Source organism: Hylobates moloch, unplaced genomic scaffold (genome assembly GCF_009828535.3).
Source record: "Hylobates moloch isolate HMO894 unplaced genomic scaffold, HMol_V3 SCAFFOLD_1, whole genome shotgun sequence".
NCBI lineage: Eukaryota > Metazoa > Chordata > Mammalia > Primates > Hylobatidae > Hylobates > Hylobates moloch.
Genome location: NW_026652276.1, coordinates 34,085,921 through 34,112,393, shown reverse-complemented (window position 1 = coordinate 34,112,393; position 26,473 = coordinate 34,085,921). Strand labels below are relative to the sequence as shown.

General features: G+C 39.8%; 1 protein-coding gene across 2 annotated transcripts in view; it reads right to left on the bottom strand.

Moving 5' to 3' along the window:
- The window catches only part of PLEKHM3 (pleckstrin homology domain containing M3), a 206,703-nt gene that overhangs the window by 31,632 nt on the left and 148,598 nt on the right, over positions 1-26,473 (bottom strand). For both annotated transcript variants that reach the window (XM_032754736.2, XM_058439120.1), the window contains exon 7: positions 7,718-7,875. In XM_032754736.2, coding sequence (XP_032610627.1) covers positions 7,718-7,875 — 158 coding nt within the window. The remainder of the gene's footprint in view (positions 1-7,717; positions 7,876-26,473) is intronic.

The following is a 26,473-nucleotide window of genomic DNA, read 5'->3' as shown; positions in this document are numbered from 1 at the left end:
TTGCAATGAGCTGAGATCACGCCATTGCACTCCAGCTTGGGCAACAAGAGTGAAACTTCGTCTCAAAAAAAAAAAAAAAAATCATTTATTAAAAGTACAGGGCTGGGTGTGGTGGCTCACCTATAATCCCAGCACTTTGGGAGGCTGAGGTGGGCGGATCACCTGAGGTCAGGAGTTTGAGACCAGCCTGGCCAGCATGGTGAAACTCTGTCTCTACTAAAAATACAAAAATTAGCCAGGTGTGGTGGCGGGTGCCTGTAATCCCAGCTACTCAGGAGACTGAGGCAGGACAATCACTTGAACCCAGGAGGTGGAGGTTGCAGTGAGCCGAGATCGTGCCACTGCACTCCAGCCTTGGCGACCCAGCAAGTCGACAAACGAACAAACAAACAAGTACAAATTGTTCTTATGCTTGTTAATTTTTTTTTTTTTTTGACAAAGTCTTACTCTGTTGCCCAGGCTGGAGTGCAGTGGCACGATCTTGGTTCACTGCAGCCTCCGCCTGCTGAGTTTGAGCGATTCTCATGGCTCAGCCTTCCAAGTAGCTGGGATTACAGGTGTGTGCCACCATGCCCAGCTAATTTTTGTATTTTTATTAGAGGCGGGGTTTCACCATGTTGGCCAGGTTGGTCTCGAACTTCTGACCTCAAGTGATCCAAGTGATCCTGCCTAGGCCTCCCAAAGTGCTGGGATTACAGGCATGAGCCACCGCGCCCGGCCCTGAATTTTTTTTTTTAACTGAACTGTAATTATGCTATTCAAGTGATATTTGGACCTGAAAGGACATTAAGTATATTTCTGAGGACATAAAAATGCCAAATTTAGCAGGATGGTCAAGGGTATGTGGTAACAAATTCACTAAATACCTTATTTCTAAAATTTTTACATACAGATTTTATTTCAAACATATGCAAAAGTAGAGAGAATAGTATAACAAATCCCTGTGTACCTATCACCTAGCTGCCACAATTATTAATACATGGAAATTTCTTTCATCTGTATCATCCCCCTACCCCATCATCAGATTATCCTGAAGCAAATCCCAGACATCATATTACTTAATCCATAAAGATTTCAGTTACACTGAGATTTTAAAATTTACTTTACTGTTCAAATTTATTTTTATTTATCACATTTATTTAAAACATTTTTATAGACATGTTTTGAATCAGCAACTCCGTATTTCTGACTAAAATTTTCCTTTAATAAATTTTTTATTAGTGTTTCTTTTTGCCTTTTCACAGGGTTGTATAAACCACTCTTGGTGTTTAACTGGAAACTGAACACCAAGAGAAAGCTCAACAGGTTTCTGAAAAGTGTTAACCTGGAATTCCAGGAAAGCTGGTCAATATTCCTTCTGACTCAGACATTTGTACAGGCTTAGAGAACTGCATCTGATCAAGGAAGAAGGAGGATTCTCCATAGTTTTTACTACTGAGTAAAGGCCCCTATGAACCTAGACATATGCTAATGTGGTTATTTTGGTGAGAATCCAGCATCTTAACTATGACCACAGCTACCTTAGAGGAGTGATTCTTTTTTCTGGGGTGATTCGTAATCATATGGAGTCCTTGAAGATACAGATTCTGGAGTTTTAAAAGCCAAGTCTCACAAAAGATTCTGATGTACAGTCAGAGGGCAGCACTCTGCCCCAGTCAAGGCACAAGTCCAGGAACTGAGGGCTTTAAAAATGTATGTAAAACCCAGTGCCTAGATCTCAGTTTCTAATGTCTTTCTTTAACAAAGGAAACCATGGCTCCTTGGACACATGTCTGTTCCTAGGATTAGGGCAGGAAATAAGTAAGATGAGCCTGGTGCATCTGGTAGTGCCGGAAAGTAATGAAATGCTGAGGACCAAACCAAACCAAAAACAACTACCCCCCAGCAAAAATCCCATAATGGGTGGGGTATGTCAAGGGAACAAAGGAGCCTACTGAGAGCTTGAATGGCCAAAGCTGGGGCAGTCTGAACAATAAAATATAGTACTGGACTGTAACCCAAAGTATAAATGAACTATGCACAAGTTCATACTGATATAAATAAACAACTGAAAAAAATAAGTGAGGAAGAGACAGATCTCCCATGTGGAAGGATTCTAAATAACTTTATCCATACTTGGCTCCCAAGGAGGTGGAACATAACTCCCCACTCCTTAAATGTGGGCTACACATAGTGACTTCCTTCCAAAGGGAACAGCATGGAAAGAGGGGGAGGAAGAGGAACTTCACGGTGGAGCAACCTGATACAAACACTACAGTGATGTCATGTTGATCGTATGTTCCCTTGATATGATGTGATGAAAATGGCACTACCTCTATGGCCTTCCTCCCCAAACCCATAAAACCGACTCTACACATAAGAAAAACATCAGGCCTATCCAACAGAGATATTCTATAAAATACTGACCAGTACTCCTCAGAACTGTCAAAGTCATCAAAAACAAGGTCTGAGAAACTGTCACACCCAAGAGGAGCCTAGGGAGGTGTGACAACTAAATATAATGTGGTATCCCGGAACAGAAGAAGGATATTAGGTGAAAGTTAAGGAAATCTGAAAAAACTATGGACTTTAGCTACTAATAATGTATCAATATTGGTTCATTAATTGTAACAAATGTACTATACTAACATAAAATATTAATAGGGGAAACTGAGTGTGTGGTATATGGGAACTGTACTATTTCTGTGATTTCTCTGTGAATCTAAAATTGTTCCAATAAGGTTTATAAAAATTGTTCATCTTTGATCTTAGAGTCAACTGTTCAGCTGAACAATTTTTAAATTTTTATTAATAATAGACTATTTTTTAGAATAGTTTTAGATTAAGAAAAAAATTGGGCAGAGTTCTCATATACCACCCCACCACCACCTGTTGTGTTTTCTTTAACAACATTTTGCAATCCTGTGATACATTTGTTACAAAATTAGTGAACCAATATTGATATATCATTACTAACTAAAGTCCGCCATTTAAGTTAAGGCTCACTCTGTGATGTATGAAACCATAGGTTCTGACAAATGTATAACGTCATGTATACAACACTGAAGCATCATACAGAATAGTTCTACTGTCCTACAAATCTCCTGTGCTTCACCTAGTCATCCCTTCCCAGCCACCAAATCCCTGTAACCACTGATCTTTTTACTGTCTGTATAGTTTTGTCTTTTCCAAAATGTCATATAGTTGGAATCGTATAGTACGTAGCCTTCTCAGAATGGCTTTGCTCACTTGTGATACACATTTAGGTTTCCTCCATGTCTCTTTGTGGCCTGACAGCTCACTTCTTTTGTTGCTGAATGATATTCCATTGTATGGATATGCCACAGTTTTGGCTGCTTCCAGTTTTCAGTGATTATGAATAAAGCTGCCATAAACATCCATATGCATGCTTTTGTGTGGATATAAGTTATCAACTTGTGTTATTTCAAGGTATTTTGTTTAATGTCCAAATATTTTGGGATTTTCCAGGTATCTTTGTTATTGATTTCTAGTTTAATTTCATCATGGTTTAAGAATCATACTTTGCATGATTTCTACTCTTTTAAATTTGTTCAGATTTTTTTTTAATGGCCCAGAATGTGGTCTCTCTTGGTAACTGTTCCATGCGACCTTGAGAAGAATGTATATTTTGTTGTTGTTTAATGAAGTATTCTAGAGATGTGAATTAGATCCAGTTAATTGACAGTGCTGTTGAGTTTAACTATATGTTTAGTGATTTTCTGTCTGTTGGACCTGTCAGTTATGGACAGAGAAATGTTGAAGGCTCTAACTATAACAGTAAACTTGTCTCTCTCTTCTTTCAGTTCCATCAGTTTTTGTCTTACATATTTTGACTCTATTCATACATTAAGGATTGTTACATCTTTTTGGAGAACTGACCCATCCTTATCCTTGCAGATTCTTTCTCTCCAATCTTCATTCTAAAAATGAATCAGGACACTCTTTGTTACCTGATATGGTGGAGTTTGGCAATGTTTTTTTTTTGCAACTCTAGTATCTCATTATGACTGTCTCACTCTGGATATCTCATTCTGGAGATAAAGGTAGTGAGTGAAAGTTTGGTATTATTCCTTTCAATATTCCATAGCATTCACTGGTGAAGCCATCTGGCCTCTCTGTGGGAAGATTTCAAAATTACTAATTCAATTTCTTTACTTGTTTTAGGTTTATTCATATTTCTACTTCTTGTTGAGTCAGTTTTGGTAATTTGTCTTTCTAGTCATTTGTCCATTTCATCTAAATTTGTCTAATTTGTTGGTATAATGTTGTTTATAATACTCTTTTATAATTCTTTTAATTTCTGTACCTCTTTTCATTCCTGATTTTGGCAATTTGTATCTTCTCTTTTGATTTCTTGATCAGGGTAGCTAAAAGGTTGTTAACTTTGTTGATCTCTCAAAGATTCAACTTGTGATTTTTCTGTTTACTATTTCATTGATATCTGCTCTAATCTTTATTCTTTCCTTCCTTCTGCTTGCTTTGGATTTAGTTTGCTCTTTTTTTATCTAGTTTCTTAAGGTGAAATTTCAGGATATTGATTTGAGAGCTTTCTTCTTTTCTGATACAGGTATTTATGGTCATAAATTTCATTCTAAGTGCTACTTTAGCTGTTTTTTATATATTTTATATTTCATTTTCATTCATTTCAAAATATTTTAAAATTGCCCTTGTGCATCCTTCTTTGACCCATGAGTTGCTCAGAAATATATTGTCTAATTTCCAAATATTTTGGGGTTTCATATATATATATATGTGTGTGTGTGTGTGTGTGTATATATATATATATATATATATATTTTTTTTTTTTTTTTTTTTTTGAGATGAAGACTCACTCTGCTGCCCAGGCTGGAGTGCAGTGGTGTGATCTTGGCTCACTGCAACCTCTGCCTCCTGGGTTTAAGTGATTCTCCTGCTTCAGCCTCCCAAGTAGCTGGGATTACAGGTGTGCGCCACCACGCTTAACTAATCATATTTTTTTCTACTGTGAATCTTTAATTCCATGTGCCAGAGAACACACTTGGTATAGTCTCAAAATTAATTGAGACTTGTTTTGTGGCCCAGCATATGATTTATTCAGTTAGAAGCATTTAGAAATTCTTTACTAAACATGCTTTTTTTTTTTTTTTTTGAGACAGTTTTGCTGTTGCCCAGCCTGGAGTGCAGTGAGTGGCATGATCTCTGCTCACTGCAACCTTGGCTTCCAGGTTCAAGTGATTCTTGTGCCTCAGCCTCCTGAGTAGCTGGCATTACAGGAATTTGCCACCACGCCCAGCTAATCTTTGTATTTTTAGTAGAGACGAGGTTTTGCCACGTTGGTCAGGCTGGTCTCAAACTCTTGTCCTCAAGTGATCCACCCACCTGTGCCTCCCAAAGCGCTGGGATTATAGGTGTGAGCCACCGTGCCCAGTCATTAAACATATTTTATTGCAATATAATTCACGTACCATAAAACTCACCCCTTTAAAGTATACAATTCACTAATTTTTAGTGTAGTCACAAGACCATGCAACCATTACCACAATCTAATTCCAGAACATTTTCATCACCCCAAAAAGAAACCTATACCCATGAGTAGTAACTCCTTTTCCTCCTTCCCCCAAGCCCTAGACAACCACTAATCTACTCTCTGTCTCTATGGATTTGCCTATTTTGGACATTTTATATAAATAGAATCATGTAATATGTGGTTTGTGTCTGGCTTCTTTCCGTTAGCATGTTTTCAATGTTAATACACGTTGCAGCATGTATCAGTACATTTTTTCTTTTCCTTTTTTTTTTTGAGATGGAGTTTTGCTCTTGTTGCCCAGGCTGGAGTGCAATGGCGCAATCTCTGGCTTACTGAAACCTCCGCCTCCCTGGTTCAAGCAATTCTCCTGCCTCAGCCTCCCGAGCAGCTGGGATTACATGCATGTGCCACCACATCCGGCTAATTTTGTATTTTTAGTAGAGACGGGGTTTCTCCATGTTGGTCAGGGTGGTCTCGAACTCCCGACCTCAGGTGATCTGCCTGCCTCAGACTCCCAAAGTGCTGGGATTACAGGCGTGAGCCACCACGCCCGGCTACTTTTTTTCTTTTTATAGCTGAATAATTTTCCATTGTCTGGATATACTACATTTTGTTTATCCATTCATCAGTTGATAGACAATTGTTTCTACTTTTTAGCTATTATGAATGCTGCTGCTATGAACATTTGTGTACAAGTTTTATGTGGTATGCATTTTGTTTTTTTTTTTTAGATAGAGTCTTGCTGTGTTGCCCAGGCTGGAGTGCAGTGGCGTAATCTCAGCTTACTATAGCCTCTGCCTCCTGGGTTCAAGTGATTCTCCTGCCTCAGCCTCCTGAGTAGCTGGGGCTACAGGGGCCTGTCACCATGCCCGGCTAATTTTTGTATCTTTAGTAGAGACGGGGTTTCACCATGTTGGCCAGGCTGGTCTTGAACCCCTGACCTCAGTGATCCACCTGCCTCGGCCTCCCAAAGTGCTGGGATTACAGGCATGAGCCACCACGCCCAGCCTGGCATACATTTTTTAGAGGTAGCTAATCTCTAGGCTATGGGCTAAGTTACTGTTCACCAGTGTCTTCTAATTTTACTCCCAGTGGTTCGTCCAGTTTGGGCCTTCCTCTGAGACTGCAGTTTCCCACTGCCTCTCACTTGGCCACAAAAAGGCTGTGAGGAGTTTCCTCCCTTTAAGAGGTAGCTAATCTCTAGGCTATATAAGCTCTATAAGCTAAGTACCTGCTAAGGAAACTGGAGGCTGAACTCTGCCTCTGTGTGTGTGTGTGTGTGTGTGTGTGTGTGTGTGTATCTGCATGTCTATGTGTTTATGTGTCTGTTTTTCTGTGTCTGTTTTTCTGTGTGTGGGCCAACCCAAATTCCTGCATGTTTACAAATGGTCTTTACGTTTTAGGAAAGGCTAAACGGGCTGAGTCAACTCTCAATATCTTAGCTCTAACCTACATGCTTCAACTCTCCCTGGCTACATGCCTTACCTTCTGTTCTGAACCACAGTATAAGTGAGCCCTGCAGGGTGGGAAATGAGCCATGACATTCATGCCCAAAGAGGCCAGTGCACACACATACCGTGTAGATTTCTATTACGCTTTTGGGATGAAAGGAAAAGTAATATGTATCATTTTGTGAATCATCCATCAATCCATGGATATGATGATGCCCAAATATTACTTTGGTTAGAAAAATCATCCCACATAAACTCCCATTTTTCTCTCCTTTGGATCCTAAAACTTTCATCGCTCCACTGCAGTGCATGCATCTGCGGAGAAAAGCACATGGCCAGGCAGCAGCTGCTCACCAGTGTCCTCTAGTTTTACCCCTGGCGGTCGGTCCAGTTTGGGCCTTCCTCTGAGAATGCAGTTTCCCACTGCCTATCATTTGGCTCTGAAGAAATTATTAAGATGCTTCCTCCCCAGTCTTCATTCTAAAATTGAACCTGAACACTCTCTATTACCTAATAAGGCAGAGTTCGGCAATGTTTCTTTGCAGCTCTGTTATCTCATTCTGGATAAAGGTAGCGAGGTAAGGGGTGGAAATAAATACAGGAAACCAAAGGGGGAAACATGTTCTCCAAGGACAAGGAAAACCTGATCCAGGGTAAGAGACAGAGATACAGTACTTGACTAAAAGTTGGCCTGATTTAGCCTAAGAAAATGGCATATTACACATTCGGGTGTTCTTTTATGAAATAAGATATTCTGTACCTGCTTGTTGAAATATCCTCAAAAGGGTAGAGGATCTCTCCATTGTTACAGATTTCGCAGATGAACCCCTTCTGGCTACAAAGACTGCAGCTGTACACGTGTGAGGTGGCAAATTTAATGACCTTGCCCAAGAATGGAGCCAGCTTTCCCTCTATTACCTGCAGAAAGAGAAATGGGACAGGGAAGCACATTTATTGAGAACAGAAGTCTTGTACACACAGGAAAGGAAAGGAATTCCTTTCCTTTACACAACAGGAAAACCTCTAATTATAATTTCTCAGCAACGCTGAGGAAGAAAAGACATAGTAGTTTTGCTCCAAAAGAACTTTCTTGTTTAAACCACTGGAGGTTGTAAATTAAGATGCTGAAACTTCTTTTGTATTCCTCTTGCTTTGTAGTGTAGTGTAGAAGACTAAGGCCCAACAAATGGGGAACCCTGCATGGATAGACCAACTTCACAGTTAGGGTGTGGTATAAGAGGAGTGTGGTAGGTTTCCCAGAGCAAACTGAAAACATACAGAGTAAATCTGAATGCATAAGTTTATGTTGTAAATACAATAATACCTTTTCTCTGATGAATTAATGGGATAGTTTTTTCACCATCTTCCCCAAGAACATATAGTAAATGGGGAAAAATAGTTTTCTTTTGCTGCTGGTAAGTATAGTAAAAAAAGCTTGCAATTTGGCAGCCTGATGGCCATTTTCAGCCTGTAGGTTTTTTTTCTTTTAACTCGTGATTTTTAAAATGAAGTAATTTAAAAATTGGGAAATTTCACATAAAAACCCAGATTTTTGGAAAAATCAGATGATCTAGCGCAACTAGGCTTGGATTCAACATGATGATGATCCTGGCCACGCCAGGGGGCTGCCTGTTTCCCCTGAGATATCTGCTTTCTGCCTGACAGCTGTTCCCACCAGGCCCCAGGGTCTTGCATCTGCCTGCCTTCCACAGTGGCCTCACCTGTTGGCTTGCATACATCCCTGAGTTTGGAACTCATGTTCTGTTGATCATTTCTCACTTAACTAATACCCACGGGCTTCAAAGACTTCAGCATTTCACACGCCAGCTAGATAAAATCTGCCTTTGCTTCTCTCTAATTAATGCAGACACAAATATGTGCTGGTTTTGTTATAAGAAAACAATTGAAGATTACATTTAATTTGAAAATAGCTAGAAATAGCTGAAAATAGTTTCTTTCAAATGAATATAGTTACATTATAATTTTACATAAAAAAAATATCTGAGGGAGGCCGGGTGCTATGGCTCATGCCTATAATCCCAGCACTTTGGGAGGCCGAGGCAGGCAGATCGCCTGAGGTTAGAAGTTCGAGACCAGCCTGGCCAACATAGCAAAACCCTGTCTCTACTAAAAATACAAAAAATTAGCCAGGTGTGTGGCAGTTGCCTGTAATCCCAGCTACTCAGGAGGCTGAGGCAGGAGAATCACTTGAACCTGGGAGGCGGAGGTTGCAGTGAGCCAAGGTCATACCATTGCACTCCAGCCTGGGCAACAAGAGTGAAACTCCCGTCTCAAAAAAGAAAAGAAAAAGAAAAAAATAGTATTTGAGGGAAATGTAGTATAAATCATACCTAAAGAGAAATTACAATGTCTAGGTGAGTAGGTAGTAGTGACTGGTAACACAAAAACAAAAGACTACAAAAAATGTAATCATGCCTTTTGTAAAAAATGAAGCTATACATAATACCAGAGATAAAAACTGAAGTGGTTTTTAAACATCATGGAATGATCCATGTTTTAGAAATAAATATAATGGTGGTTCCATTCAATTGCCAGACAGGGTACCCTCCCACGTGTGGAAATGTCTGCTCCAAGCCAAGGCTAGGCTTTGGGTCCCATGAAGATGATTTCTCTGGAAGACTGTGGTGAGGTTGCACCAGGAGGTGCCTTTGCCTTTTGCCTCCCACCCTGGTCATTGGCAAGGGAAAGGAGCTGGAGGTACAGGGAGAAAGATCTCCTTCAACTGAAAGTCCTTCTCCTTCAACACTGGAGAACTGAGCCATGCATTTCTTCGAGGTCCAAGGCCATGCTTGGTGCATAGGCAAGACTTGCTTCGGCCCCAGGTGTGGTGACTTAGACTTAGGAAACCAATTATGAGTGGAAAATGAACCTCTAGTTCAACTGTGCCAGATGAAGCAGCACCCCCAGTGCCTACCCTACCTTGCCCCTCCCCATCATGTACCGTGAAAACCCCTCGGGTGGCCTCAAGGCAGTGCCTGCAGGCCGAGGCCCTTCTGGGGGTTTCCATCTTTCTTCCACCAGACTCCAAGCCCACTCTCCTCCAAGACAGTGTTGTCTTTTCTCACCCAGAGTATTAACACTACTAAGTCTTTCACCTTAATTTATGACTCAGGATTTATTCACGTCCTGCCCACTCTAGACTCACAGAAATAAAATCAAGTGCTAGACACACTGGCTGCCACTAAGGCACTAGCCTTGGAAGCTGGTGGTGGCAGTGGGGGGTGCCAGCTGGCGTGCTGGGCCCTGGCAGTGCCTCTGCTGATTGAGCCCGTTCTCAGTTAAAGGGTGTTGAGTTGGGTCATCTGTCCACCAACCCGGACTTCATGTAAGCAGCCATAGGCTGTGGGCAGGTAGGACCTCAGAGATGCAGCATGAGGCTCTTAAAAAAAACCTGGCCATTCGCTGCCTCTAATTCCCTACTGCTTTGGCATATTGGGCAATGTATTACCTCCTTAAAACAATAAAAGAATAACTTTTCTGTGAAAAAGAGATAAATAAATATAATGGTGGTTAACTCTAGGGAGGGCAATAAGTCAGAAAAGCAAAAATATATATATACATATTATAAAAGCAAAAACACAACTATATACAAATTTGTATACTATATACATATATACATATATACATACATATATATATATATATATATATATATATATATATATATATATGTATTAGCTCTCCAAACTCATTTTCTATTTCTTAATATGTATCTCCTGGTGCAAGAAAATTGTCACTTTGTATATAGCTGTGTTTTTGCATTTGAAAAAACAATGTATAATAATTTTGCATTAAACTGCAGAAGGCTTTGTAAGAGTAGAGTTTTTTTCTTAGCAAAGGGGGTAGAAATTATCCTTGCTGTTCTGAGTCAAGCATACATTTCCCACCATTCTTCAACTTACTTTCCTCTCCACTACCTTTAGGAAGCCATAGATAGACCTTCTTTTATTATGTTCTCTGAGGAACCATTAACTCCAATAAACCCCAGTAAGGCACGCTCCTAATACCAACACACGATATATACTTTCTAAGAAGCAGCCACTACCAAATCATATATCCAGCCACCAGTAAACACTTTTTAATGCGTGATGGGGTTATTTCTAAATTGTGATGGTAGCACTTCAGTTGAGTTTGGTTTTCTCATTTTACTCTTCTCTAAACAACCCAACTTAATGAGGCATTTAAAGAGAGGCACTAACAAACTATAGTCCATTTAGGGGGAAACAACCAGGATAGAGAACAGTCTGGAAACCAGGTGAGTAAAGGTTGATGAAACTGCGAAGAGAAGACCTTGAGGAAGACATGAGAGTTATCATCTAGGATCTAAAGGAGAAGTTTGAGCATCTTGTGCATAAAGTTTTTTCTCTATTTAGATTTCCCTGGAGAAAGGGTGTGAACATTTTGAAGGCTCTTGAAATATTTCACCAAATTTACACTGTTAGCAATGTATATTTATTCTTAAATAGGGACGTTAATAAGCTCTGGGGATTGGTATCTGTATAATATTCAGTCTTCCTTTAAAACAATGTGATACATATCTCCATTTTATTAAATCTTCACTTATTATTGCTTAATACAAATTTATTTCCTTGTACAAGCTACTCACATTTATTATTTAGTTTAAGGTTAAACTTTTGTATATTTTTCTTATTAGCTATTGCTGGTATATTAGAATATATTGACATTTGTGTGCATTTACTATATGACAATAATTACTGAATTTCCATTGATGCTAATTACTTTTAGGTGATTCTTTTGGTTTTTCTAGTATTATATCTCTTGTTTATGTTTCATTTCTTGTTGCATCACCCAGGGCTCCTAAAATAGTATTAATAATGGTACTAGTGGTTATTTTTATTATTTCAGTAAGAATCAAACTGGAACTTACGGAGTGTATAGTGAGTGACTCATTTTCTCCATCAAATACATATATCCTGTCATTCACCACATTTCATTTATTCCCCCTCTTCTAAAATAACAGCTATACTGAGATATAATTCACATACCATGTGATTCACCTATTTAAAGTCTACAATTCAGTGGTTCTTAGTTTATTCACAGAGTTGTGAAACATCACCACAATCGATTTTAGGGCATTCCACTAACTCTCTGAAAAAACTCTATATCCATTAGTAGTCACTTCTGTTTTCCCTCTACCATGCCCCTGCAAGCCCAAGGAACCAATAATTTACTTTCTGTCCAGGTGCAGTGGCTCATGCCTGTAATCCCAGCACTTTGGGAGGTCGAAGCAGGTGGATCACCTGAGGTCAGGAGTTCACGACCAGCCTGGCCAACATGGTGAAACCCCAACTCTACTAAAAATACAAAAAAAATTAGCCGGGCAAGGTGGTGCATGCCTGTAATCCCAGCTACTTGGGAAGCTAAGGCAGGAGAATTGCTTGAACCCAGGAGGCAGAGGTTGCAGTGAGCTGAGATGGTGCCACTGTACTCCAGCCTGGGCAACAAGAGCAAAAACTCTGACTTAAAAAAAAATAATAAAATAAATATACTTTCTGTCTTTATAGATTTGCCTATTCTGGAGCTTTCATGTAAATATGATCATATAATATGTGGTCTTTTATGACTGGCTTCTTTCACTTAGCATAAAGTGTTCAAGGTTCATGCTGATTTTCTTTTAAATGCCTTCACTGTAAGTCTCTTTTTTCCATCCTACCCTAGACTTTTATCTCTCCTCTCTAGATTAATAAACCAGTCTCCTAGTTTTATTTCTAGATGTCAGTCTTTTTTCTTAGATCCATCGTGCATACATATTAATCAGTTTTAGACATCACTTTCATCACGTATCATCTCTTCCCTCAAACCTTTGGTGAATTCTTCATTTTTGAGATGGAGTCTTGCTCTGTCACCCAGGCTGGAATGCAGTGGTGTGATCTAGGCTCACTGCAACCTCTGCCTCCCAGGTTCAAGCGATTCTCCTGCCTCAGCCTCCCAAGTGGCTGGGATTACAGGCATGAGCCACCATGCCCAGCTAATTTTTTGTATTTTTAGTAAAGGTCGGGTTTCACCATGTTGGCCAGGCTGGTCTCAAACTCCTGAGCTTGTGTGATCTGCCTGCCTTGGCCTCCCAAAGTGCTGAGATGATAGGTGTGAGCCACTGGGCCTGGCGAATTCTTAAGTGTATCATTAATCAAAACTCTTCACTCTTTCATTTCATAAAATTATATTGAGTTACTATGTCCCAGATACTCAATGTAGATTGAACTGGATAAAAACTGGAGCTTACATTTTGCCTGGTATGCAAGTGGATTCCATATTAGCCATCCAAACTCATTTTGTATTTCTTAACATGTACCTCCTGTTGTGAGCAAATTTTCCCCTATGTAGAACATGCTTGCTCTTGCTCCTGTGCCTTCATCCGTGTCATTCCTCTATCTGGAGTTTCACTTTTCTTAACCCTTATTTAAATTTCATGTAGGCTTCATGGCTCAGATCTACCCTGTCCTGATCTAAAAAGCCATCTTTGGCTACTTCAGACACCATAAATCTCTTGTGTTTCTCCCTAGAAATTAACTTTTACATCATATAATTTAATAGAGAATTTGATGCTGTTTTGTACTCTTTGCTTTTAACATATGATTGTTTTGCTTATCCAACTGTAGACTGAACATTTAAAATTGTTCAGGGATCAGCTATTCAGGGATCCTTTTGCTTCTTTTTACTTGATTTACTTGATTAATTGCTCTTCCCATTTGTCAGCTTAGGTTCATGGCCATGTTCCAAATGGCTGAAGCTGCTGGCATTTTTTTATCCAGAAAAGTGAGGTAATAGTACGAAGTTTATTTTAGAATTTACAAACATTCCTTTAATACTGTAGAAAGGAAAACTTTATATTTATAATTTTCCAGGGGTAAAGATATATTCAGAAAGGTTAATCTTGTCTTTGAATACAACTATTAGAAGCACTAGGAACAGAATCCGGCCATCCTAGCATCTGGTCCAGAGGTTTCATCACTATGAAGAAGTGGGCTCCAGGTGTGATTTCTCCTAGGGTTCTTTTTGAAAAAGCATACATACATAGACACACACACACACAAAATTATATAAATCATTTTATGTATAATACATATATAAATGCATATATACACACATATACATATATATTTATGTTTATAAATATATTATTTATTTATTTATTTTGGATAAGTGCTCAAAAATAAATCGTCTTTCCTCCCACCATCCCAAGAGCCTTAACTTTCACTCCCACTTCCTAGCCATCTTGGTAGGGGCTTAAGGTTAGGGCCATATTATACAAACACTAGGAAGGCAGGGGAGCCTCAAATATTAGACCAAAGCCAGAGGAGCATACTACCTTTGGGTTCCAACCAAGAATGAAGAATAGAAAAGAGCTGCCAGAATGCCACTGGGCCATTGGATCTGAAAATGATTATGGGTGAGACAAAGTCAAATGAGGCGTCCTGGCCAACAAGTACACAACAGTGAGAAAAGTCAGACATTTGAACTCTGCTATGTCAACCCTAAACTGCTGTGACTTGGTAGAGTGACCACAGTCTTCAACGGGGCTCAGCGTGGGGAAAAGTCCTAGAAACAGTGTGCTCTGTCTAGAGTTGATGCAGGGGAATCTAGTATCACTGAGACCAAGCCAGGACCAACTAGGACAAAATAAACTTCAAAATGACTTCCTTAACTGGTCAAAGCTTATTATTATTTTTTTTTAATCTAAACATGGTAGAGTTTTTGCTTCTCAGAAACTGGGGTATTTTCCAATGGATAGTGGTTTGACTCATTAGGGAGTCTCCCAGAGGGGCTGGCCTTTGGGAGCTTTCTATACCCCATCATGACTCAGTTGTCTCTGGGTATTGGGAAGCAGTGGGGTAGAGTGGAAAAAGCAAGGCTGATTTGAGGACAAATTCTAGCTCATCTACTTTCCAGCTGTGAGACTTTGGCAAGCTACTTAACCTCTTTGAGTCTCAGTTTCCTTAACTGAAAAATTAGGACAGTATCTACTTTGCAGGGTTGAGAGAAGGATCAGATTTAATATATTGAAAGCATCAAATATAGTGTCTGACTTACAGCAAGGGATCAATAAATAATAGCTAATTAGCTTATCCCAATCTAAATAGAGATTTTCTATGCTTTAGACTCACTCCTCCTTTTAAACACTTGAGATTTACATCAAGGGGAAGGAAAAAAGCTATGAAGGCCACATGTCATTTTTTTTTTTTTTTTAAAGGAAGGCATCAAGTTGTTCGTCTGTTTGGATGGGATCAGTAGAAATAATGTAAAGCAGTCACATCCATTTCTTTTGATATTGCTGTAAGTAAGAAAACAGGGCTTGTACAAGCATACGTACTTTTGCCAAGGCCAAAATGCTAGGGGGAAGACATTTAACATGCCTCAAACTTAATTTGAATCACTTACGTAAGATAACATCTTAGCAACACCTGGAAATTGTGTCTTACTCCTTTCCTACTTGTACTTAAATTAGTCATAGGCTAATATAACTTTATAACAACCCCTCAAAAAGTCAAAAGGACACTTCATCTTTAGCATTAGAAGGCTGGTAATTTTTAGTTAAACCAGGTGGTCATTTGGTATATGACTAGTGATAGTGAAACAGACCTGAGATGAGGTTTAGTTATCTCTATTTATTCCCTCAAAGGGCATGTCTACGTGAACAAAATCATGACAGTGTAATTAGAAGGAAACATGTGTAGCTCTTCCCCCATTTCCTTGCTTCCCTGCACTCAATCTCCTTCCCTTTCTCCATATACCAAATGCCCTATCTCCTTGAGAAAAGGCAGATGTCCAAAATAGGGTGAAAGTTTGTTTCTGTTTTCCATTAAACTTAATGTCTTGTACTAAGGAAGGTACTAGTCTGATTTATTTACTTGGGGAGTGTGTATATATGACTATTTCAGAGGTGTTATACTAACTGGGTCTTCAAAGAATACACATTTCCATTTGTAACAAAATTAGGTGATCTTATTGCCCTGTAGCACAAGGACAGAATGTAGCATCAAGCTGATATCATCTTCCAGATTTTGCTATTTTTCACTTTTGCAGTCTGTCTATAAATTCTTTTCACTATCATTTTAGGTACTTCTAGAACTCAAGGAACTGCCAAATATCACTTTCCACCATCCAGTCCCTGACAAATATGCCAAACATGCTTACCCTTCTTGTGTGAAAGAAGCCCATGAAAGCTGCCTGGTTGAACTTCCAGCTCAGGGATACACACATTTTGCCTCCCTCTTCTATTCTGGTCAAGATGGTCAGCATTGGAATTTGAGGCCTATGGCTTTCTTGCAGACTAAGACAACAGGCTTTATTTGATTTACTTTCTTGCAGACCAATCAAAAATTACAATTAAGTTAAAAAATAACCTAGTGCTGCCTTCCCCAAACCACAGTTTCAGTAACAGCTGCTTATTACTCATGTGTGGCACCAGGAAATTGCAGTGTCATGTTCAAGGTCTGCAGCCAATAGAGATCTGTGGGATTGGGAAAAAGGCACAAATGATTCTTTTATGTTGGTTACCTTCACTCCCTCAGCACCACCACAAAATTCAAAATTTATGGGGTGGAAGGAAGACAGAGAACTAGTAACCTGGGCAAGAAAAAAGAAAGGAAAAAGCTCTTTCTCATCGAATTTCCTTATGCATCAGCTAATTCCTTCCCTCTGATTTGTCAATTTACCTTCCATTTCAAAACAAGCTTCCTTAGCCATTGTGTAACATCTAGATTCGGAGCAACTGTCGGGAATGCTTTGGTGAAGAGGGCTGCTGCACTTGACAAACGACTCCATCTCTCAAAGTCTAACCAAAAGACCCAATTCACAGTGAACGGTCACCTGCCACTCACTAGGAACAGGCTGGCTTGACGAAATGGAAGAATCAACATTGTCACACATTGTGAAATAATTTCCCATATAATTTAGTTGCATTTGCCTGGCCAGACAACCATGAAAGGTTGCATTTTGTCTCTAGTGTCATTTCTCAGTTCATTTAATAGATGGGTAGAGTGAAGTCTAGTGGCCTTGGCCAGGTGAGTTCATGGGAAGTTAGGAAAAAACAGCCTGTGGATTCTGCTCAAGCTTGAAAATCCTAACACACCTCACGAGACTATTCTGAATTCTCAATTTTAAATTTTACTCCTCTTACTCATCGATCCTTAAAAATAGAAAATAAAAAGTAAGCTGGATGTAGGGGCTGATGCCTGTAATCCCAGCACTTTCGGAGGCCAAGGTGGGAGGATCATTTGAGCCCAGGAGTTCCAGACCAGCCTGGCAATGAAGTGAGATCCCTATCTCTGTAAAAAATTAAAAAATTAGCCGATTGCAGTGGTATGCACCTGTAGTCCAAGCTACTTAGGAGGCTGAGGTGGGAGGATCCCTTGAGCCCAGGAATTTGAGGTTGCAGTGAACTATAAGCTATGATTGGGCCACTGTGCTCTAGCCGGTGTGACAGGGTGAGACCCCGTCTCAAAACAAATAAATATCACCAAAGTATATGGGATATTCCTATTTCAAAAAGTTGTTCAAAACTCCATTTTCCCATAATTAACCTTTGAGCTCCTTATCATGGCTCAATGCTGGGATGTTTGTACATAAACATAGAAGTATCTCTTTTCTAATTAGCTGCTCCTCACCCTCCCCAATCCATTAGGGGACTCTCTAACAAGACTTAAAGTTTGGCTAATCAAGCACTTTACTGAGGGTGGATTGTGATGCCACCAATTAGCTCTTATCTGATCCTCTCCCAAAGGTGGTAATTTCTGCTTAGAGCTGGGAAACTATGTGATAGTTTAATCTGGTTTAATGCAATTGGGTAGATTTATGAGTGGCCACCATCATTCCAATCAAATTACATTTTGCTCCCTGCTGGAAACTAGGTCTTAGGGAATAAAAGATTTAAAAAATTTCAATTTCATTTTTCTCAGTGGCTAGAATGGCAAAGATGAAACCGAGAAGGCAAATTTCTTATTTTATTTTATTGTTATTATGCTTTAAGTTTTAGGGTACATGTGCACAATATGCAGGTTTGTTACATATGTATACATGTGCCATGTTGATTTCCTGCACCCATTAACTCGTCATTTAGCATTAGGTATATCTCCTAATGCTATCCCTCCCCTCTCCCCCCACCCCACAACAGTCCCCGGAGTGTGATGTTCCCCTTCCTGTGTCCATGTGTTCTCATTGTTCAATTCCCACCTATGAGTGAGAACATGCGGTGTTCGGTTTTTTGTTCTTGCGATAGTTTACTGAGAATGATTATTTCCAGTTTCATCCATGTCCCTACAAAGGACATGAACTCATCATTTTTTGAAGGCAAATTTCTTATCCAGAAAAATATATGGGATGGGGTCTACTTCAGACAGCTTTTCTGCACTAAATGCCTCAAGGGGTGTGGCTTAGTCAAACCACAACTCCATGGAACTTAATGAAGCATTTGCAAAGAGTAAGTACAAGAATGTGGTCCAAATATTCTGAGCCCAAAACAGGTTATATGATCTGATATAGGTACATGTGTTTTATTTAAGAGGAAAATAAGCTACAGTATTTTAAATTGAGACAATTCCAGAAAATTCTCATAGATGGTCAGCAGAATTTTGCTTCTCTGTTGAGTTAATTAGTTACATGTTTGAAATAAATCTGATTTAGGTCTCTACTATTCCTTTTAGCCCGAGTTCTGACATTATTGACTCATTGAGCAGTAAATGAGGAAAAGTTCTAAGGAGACTTTTTAACTCACCTTCCTTTCTTAATATATGAGAAAATTGAGCCCAGAGAGGTGATGAGCTCTACCTAAGATCACCTAGCTGATTAGTGACAGCTTCTGACTGGCTTTCTTAAGCACCCTTTGCTACTCCAAGGAAGGGGCCTTTCTGAGGGCATCTGAGGTCACAGTGTAGCCCCAGGGTTTGGTTCAGCCCAGGAATTCTGAGGTCACTGGATGCCTACTGACCCACCTTGTAGAAATGGAAGATTTCTAAAACGGAGTCCCTGCACAGAAGCAGGATTGTGCAGACTAAATTAGTCCAGGTTTAGATCCACAGTTTTGATCTGAACTGGATCTGCCTTTGGCTTATTGAAAAATAATACCTCTAGTCCTTATATGAAGTTCTTGTATAAAAATTCTTTTAATGGTCACATCTCATGCAATTTTCTGAATATGAAGATGATCTTTAACAGTATCTTATTGGCTGAACTACTGGGAAACTCATAAATTAAAGTTACACAAAATTCTGTGACAGAAATGGATTTATCATCAACTTAAACCCTAGGCGGCCGGGAGCAGTGGCTCACGCCTGTAATCCCAGCACTTTGGGAGGCTGAGGGGGATGGATCACCTGAGGTCAGGAGTTTGAGACCAGCCTGGACAACATGGCGAAACCCCGTCTCTACTAAAATTACAAAAAGTTAGCCGAGGGTGGTGCTGCATGCTTGTAATCTCAGCTACTCAGGAGGCTGAGGTAGGAGAATCACTTGAACCCAGGAGGCGGAGGTTGCAGGGAGCCAAGATCGCACCATTGTACTCCAGCCTGGGCAACAGAGTGAGACTCCATCTCAAACAAACAAACAAACAAACAGCCTAGGCTATTTGCCAAGACTAGAGAAGTAACTTTATTAAAAGGAGAAGCAACTACAGCTGAGGAAAAACAGAAAGCAAAACAAAGCAACTCCCTGTATGTACGTATGTGGGAGAAACTAAAGAAATATGACTTTTCAGAAACAGAGGAAAAACAAAAGTAGCATTACCTGATCATGTAGGGGAATGAACCATAAGAGTTAGGAGAGACATAAAAGGCTGAGAGCAAAGAAGAGAAGAAGTAGGGAAGGATGAAAGCAATAATAATAATAATAACAATGATAATGATAATTTAAAAAGGAAAAAATTGGGCTTGATGGTTCTGTGGCAATTTTTTTTTTAAGTTTAAAAAATAGAGAACACAGATGCTTACGAAGAGGGAAGAAAGTTTCATTCCTCAATGAAGCTGATTGAGATCTGAAATGGGAGTTGGAAATCTTGGTTTCTATTCCCAGCTATGTCCCCAGTAAGCTCTACGACCTTTTTTGTTAATCACTTAACTTCTCCATGCCTCAGTTTCCTAATCTACAAAATAAAGTGATTCTATTCAGTCATTCAAAACTAGATGATCAAGAAGGATCTCTTTCAATTTGAAGATTGTACAATTTTATAATTAACCAACAAGGAAGACATCAAAAGAAACTTGTTGAATAGCTCCAGGAATGTTGCAAGGGAATATCTGCGGAGCTAGATAAAAGGTGAGTTTAACCAGACTAATTAGAAGATACTCCAGGAAATTTTCAACAAAAGTGAAATAATGTCACCAGCTTTTTGTTCCCCTGCCTGCTGAGCTCCATTCAAAGAGGGAAGTAAGGCCTTTTAGGAATCATCCCCTCACAGGTGTGCAACCAGATATCAGTTTTCCTGAAAACCTCTGCAAATCCCTTCCTTTCATCAATGCATTTAATTAGTTAATGTTTAGATAGCACTTTGGGGATGTAAAGTACAATATAAGGGCTCAACATTATTATTACTTAACAGCTTTTATGGGACCAGCCATTCCTGAGATTAAATGAGAAACTAAAGTGAGTCCCTGGTTAGAAGGTTGTGATCTAATACTTTGCTGGCTCACTGATGAGGAAAAACAAGCCCTGCATGTACATTGAAATAGGTGCTTTTATTAGCCTGTATATCATTGTCTAAGATGGTTGGGGATTTTTACTCTTTGCTTCAAGGTCCACAAGTAGAAGCCACAACTTTCAACACAGTAGTGATTACAATTTCACATGTCCTGTATTTCTAGAATATTATCTGTTGTGTCTGCAGGGTCTGTATGCCTGGGCACCTGTACATCCAAAATATGGATTCAAATACATGGGAATTTGCTATACAATAAAGGTGGGGAAGATGAATTTTTAAATAAATGATGTTGGGGCAAGTGGTTGGCCATCAGAGACAGCAAATAAGCTGGATCCCTAACTCATCTCATAAAAACTGTATTTTCAGGCTGGGCATGGTGGCTCACACCTGTAATACCAGCACTTTGGGAGGCCGAGGTGGGCGGATCACCTGAGGTCGGGAGTTCGAGACAAGCCTGACCAAAATGGACAAACCCTGTCTTTACTGAAAATACAAAATTAGCCAGGCGTGATGGCGCACGCCTGTAATCCCAACTACTCGGGAGGCTGAGACAGGAGAATTGCTTGAACCCGGGAGGCGGAGGTTGCAGTGAGCCGAGATCGTGCCTTTGCACTCCAGCCTGGGCAACAAGAGTGAAACTCCATCTCAAAACAAACAAACAAAAAAACTGTATTTTCTTTTTTTTGAGATGGAATCTTGCTCTGTCACCCAGGCTGGAGTGCAGTGGCACGATCTTGGCTCACTGCAACCTCTGCTTCCTGGGTTCAAGCAATTCTTCTGCCTCAGCCTCCTGAGTAGCTGGGACTACAGGCGCATGCCACCATGCTCGGCTCATTTTTGTATTTTTAGTAGAGATGGGGTTTCATCATATTGGCCAGGCTGGTCTTGAACTCCTGACCTCATGATCTGCCTGCCTTGGCCTCCCAAAATGATGGGATTACAGGCATGAGCCACCATGCCCGGCCTTTAAAAACTATATTTTCTGATAAACTGAAGACTTAAATATAAAAAGAAAACCATAAAATATTTTTAAAACTATAACAAAACATTAGGGAAAAATATTAGAAATTTAGAATATTAGAAAAATAGAATTTACCCCATTTATATGGGGTAAATATTTTGTAATCTTAGATGCTATAAAAGAGTAATAAATCTAAGTATATAAACAATTAGTTTAATATAAAATATCATTTAAAAGTCAAATGACAGAAACAAAAAAAATTTCCTATTTATATGAAAAAAGTGCCAATTTCCTTAATATACACAAAGCTCTTTTAAATTAATAAAGAAAAGACCAATGATATAACTTAAACACAGGTTAATAAAAAGGCAATTCAGAAAAACTACCAATGGCCAATAATAATATTAAAAAGATGCTCAACTTTACTTCTCATGGAAAAAACACAAATTAAAACAACACTGTGAAGTTATTTTTTATTTATCAGATTGGCCAGGATTAAAAATACTGTTAATATAGAAAATTAACGTGTGTTCAGGAAAACAGGCACTCTCAAGACAGTGAATGGAAGTATTAAATTAGTTCTACCTTTTCAGAAGGCAACTGGCAATATTTATCAAACTGCAAAGCATGCATACCTTTTGACCTAGCAGTCTCACTTTAATGAATTTACACTACAGAGATATTCACACAAGTGTACAGGGAAATGTAGAGGGTGTTCACTGCAGTATAGGTCCTCAAAGAGAAACACTGGTACAGATTAAAAACACACACACACACACACACACACACACACAACTTAGGTTTAGCTGGGCATGGTAGTGTCGGTAGTGTGCACCTTGTAGTCTCAGCTACTTAGGAGGCTGAAGTGGGAGCATCCTTTGACTCTAAGATTCTGAGGCCAGCTGAGCAACATAGTGAGGCCTTGTCTCTTAAAAAAAGCAAACAATAGGCCGGCCGCGGTGGCTCATGCCTGTAATCACAGCACTTTGGAAGGCCGAGGCGGGCGGATCATGGGGTCAGGAGATCGAGACCATCCTGGCTAACACGGTGAAACTCCGCCTCTACTAAAAATACAAAAAATTAGCCAGGCATGGTGGTGGGCGCCTGTAGTCCCAGCAACTCGGGAGGCTGAGGCAGGAGAATGGCGTGAACCCGGGAGGCGGAGCTTGCAGTGAGCTGAGATTGTGCCACTGCACTCCAGCCTGGGTGACAGAGCAAGACTCTGTCTCAAAAAAAAAAAAAAAAAAAAAGCAAACAACAACAACAACAACAAAACAGGTTTGAGTTACCTTGCTTAACTTACCTAGCTTACACCTCAGTTACTTTAGGTATAAGATAACTCTGTTATGCAGCCAGTAAAAAGAATGAGGTAAGTCTTCATGTGTACTAAATGTGTATACATGCCCAAATGTCCACAGTATAATGTGAACTGGAAAAGACAAAGCACAGAAAAGTGGCATAGTTTGATCCCATTACAAAAATGTAACATTTGTAATTGTGTACAATTGTCTGGAAGGACACAGACTGGCTACAGTGAACAAAAGCTACCACTGTAGTGGGATGTAGGGGAGAAAAGGGCTGACATGAAAAGCTCAGGCGATCCTCTGCCTTAGCCTCCTGGGCAGCTAGGACTACAGGTGTGAGCCATTGCACCTGGCTGATTTTTAAATAATGAATATGAATTGTCACTTTTATAACAAATATTTAAATTGTTAAAAAAAAATGATGGCTCTACAAAGCATGGCTTTAGAAGTAAACAAACAATCTGCATATGCATATATATAAACATTATAAAAATGTAGAAAATCTCTATTTTTTGGTTTTAGATGACCTGTGTTTTCACTTGTCCCTAATAACATGTTTATTTTCACAAAAGTTCTTGAAAATTGCCTATCAGTGAATCTATCATGACTATATCAGGCTTGTTTGCTTCCCATGAGACTTGTTTGCCTAATCAGAATGTTCCCTTACTTATGAGTCTCTCAGGCTTCTAAGGTAGCCCATTCAATTAGAATGACTTATGCAGTGTCAACAGCCATATCTAATACCAGGCGATTTAAGGATGGTTTTTGTTTACATGATTAACACTGAATTCTAGACACTTAATCTTATCTCTTTAAATACTTGACTGGGACTTAAGTAACCAATCAGTTAGGATGCATATTGCTGTTTTCTATTAGGAATTCACTCACATGTTTTAAGTGCCCTCTTCCAGCCAAGATTCAGGTCTGCCCCGCCAGGGCTTTTTCCTTCCTGCCCTAACAGAGATGACCCACTCTTACTGGTTCCATCCCTTCAGGCACATTTGTAATGAACAGTAAAGGAGGAGAAACAGTATTGGTATCAGATTTTTTTAGTCCATTCCTCATCTATTCAGAGGTCACAATAATTTCATACCACTCAAAGTACTGTGCCAAGGAAGTATATTACCCAATCTGAAGATTTTTTACCACTTAGTTTGAGGTCATTCCAAGGAAAAATCAATGTACTGACTGACCTGCCTTAGACTTGGCCCGAAGAAGGAAATGAAAACCATGGTTTTGCAATAGGAGGGCATTCAAAGATAAGATTAGTTTCAAAAAGAAAAGCATTTTGAATAGCATGCCCACCTGAGACATGTTCAGAGGTTCAGTAAAATCTAAATAGAAAAGAGTCCTAAAAAAGGAAACAGACAATTTTCCTGAGGGTTGAGGGCAGACAGTCTGTGATCTGGCTCAGCCCCTAATGTCCTTCTCTGCACCACCTTGATCAGCTGCCTTTCCCACGCTAGCTTCTCTGCAATACCAGGCCAGAGGAAGGGAGAGCTGACGTCTATCTAGATTCATTTGCTCCTGCTAGCAGCTCTAGCAGAGGGAAACCATCCACCGGGGCAGAATTTTGTAGGAGTTGTAGAGGTTTCAGTTTTCCTTGGGCTCCCTGTCCTTCATGAATGTGACTAATTGAAGAAAAAGGATTTTACTTGGTTCCTCACAGACCGTTTTCTTAAGTGAGGAGAACTCAGCTAATTGAAACTCCAAGCAGCTGTAGACTAGCTTATGTAAACTGAGAGAAGAGGTTTTGTTGGTTATCTCTTTTTAAAAAATTACATTAAAAAGCTGAAGTGTAACACATATAAGGTAAAGTGCACAAATCTTAAATATATAACTCAATGAATTTTTAAACATGTATGTGAAGCTACTACTGTCTTATCTGCTCTCCTGTCCTCTAGTTCCAACCATTCCAAGCCATCCTCTATGCCATCACCAGAAAGATCTTATTAAAATATAGATCTGACCAAAGAATACTAATAATGACATCAGCAACAATCACCACCATTCCCATAGCACTGAATGACTGTTTGATATGTGCCCATCACTGCTCTAGGCTTTTATTTATTAATTTATTTGAGACAGGGACTCCCTCTGTCATCCAGGCTGGAGTGCAGTGGTGCAATCTTGTCTCACTGCAACCATCTCTGCCTCCTGGGCTCAAACAATCTTCCCACCTCAGCCTCCCTAGTGGCTGGGAAGACAGGTACATGCCACTACGCTCAGCTAACTTTTAAAATTTTTTTTGGAGATAAGGTCTCCCTATATTGCCCAGGCTGGTCTCGAACTCCTGGGATCAAGTGATCCTCCTGCCTTGGCCTCCTAAAGTGTTGGGACTGCGCCCAGCCTTGCCCCTAGGCTTTTAATTCATTGCCTCATTTATGATAATACATGCAAAGCGCTTAGAACACTGGAAGGCACACAGTGAGTATTAAAAAAAACTATTATTTCTGGCCAGGTGCAGGGGCTTATGCTGTAATCCCAGCACTTTGGGAGGCCGAGGCGGGCGAATCACCTGAGGTCAGGAGTTTGAGACCAGCCTGACCAACATGGAGAAATCCCGTCTCTACTAAAAACACAAAATTAGCCGGGCGTGGTGGTGCATGCCTGTAATCCCAGCTACTGGGGAGGCTGAGGCAGCAGAATCGCTTGAACCTGGGAGGTGGAGGTTGCGGTGAGCCGAGATCACGCCACTGCACTCCAGCCTGGGCCACAAGAGCGAAACTCTGTCTCAAAAACAAACAAAACTATTATTTCTGTTATTCACAATAGTTCCAAGAGGTCAATATTTTTGTCATTACCAATTTATAGGGGATAAAACTGAGGCTTAGAAGGCTTAAGTCATGTGCCCAGGGTTGCCCAGCTTGGAAGTATAGAGTAGGGAGCTGGACTCTCAGAGCTTAAGCGCTAAGCACTAAGCTTTAGTGTCTTGCTGTTTTTTTGTTTTTTTTTTTAAATGAAAAGCCCCTGAAGCCTCTTCTGCCCCTGGAGGATGAGGTTTAACTCTTCAGCATGCCCTATAAAGTCTTCCCCAAGCTAGGGACAGCCTCTCTTTCCAAACTTGCTTCTGTCTTTATCTACCATGTACTCACATCCTGCTCTTGTGTTGCCTGCCTATTCCCTGAAAAATCTATTATGATAACAAGTACCATTTATTGCTATTACCATGTATGAGTTCTGGGTGCTTTCTGTATTTCATTCCAATTCTCTCTGTAACTTCCCAAAATGAGTATTATACTCATTTTGCAGGTAAGTAAACTGAGACATAGAAAGATTAAAGAACTTGTTTATGGTCAGAGAGCTAATATGCATCAAAACTGGAGTTTGACCTCAGGCCTGTCTGATTTTAATGCAGGTTCTTTCTCCTCTATGCGAATTCCTCTCAAGTCACACTCTTTCACATCTGGCTCAAATGTCACCTAGTTTCTAAGGCATTTGTGACTTTGGTCACCAGTTTGCTTCCTCTTGCTCTACTGCCATCCATACTTATGAAGAGATCACTTGTGAAGAAAGAAGTGTTCTTGCCTAATTTCTATTCTAGGCCTTTCCAAGTACATTCAACCTTTGCATTCAAAA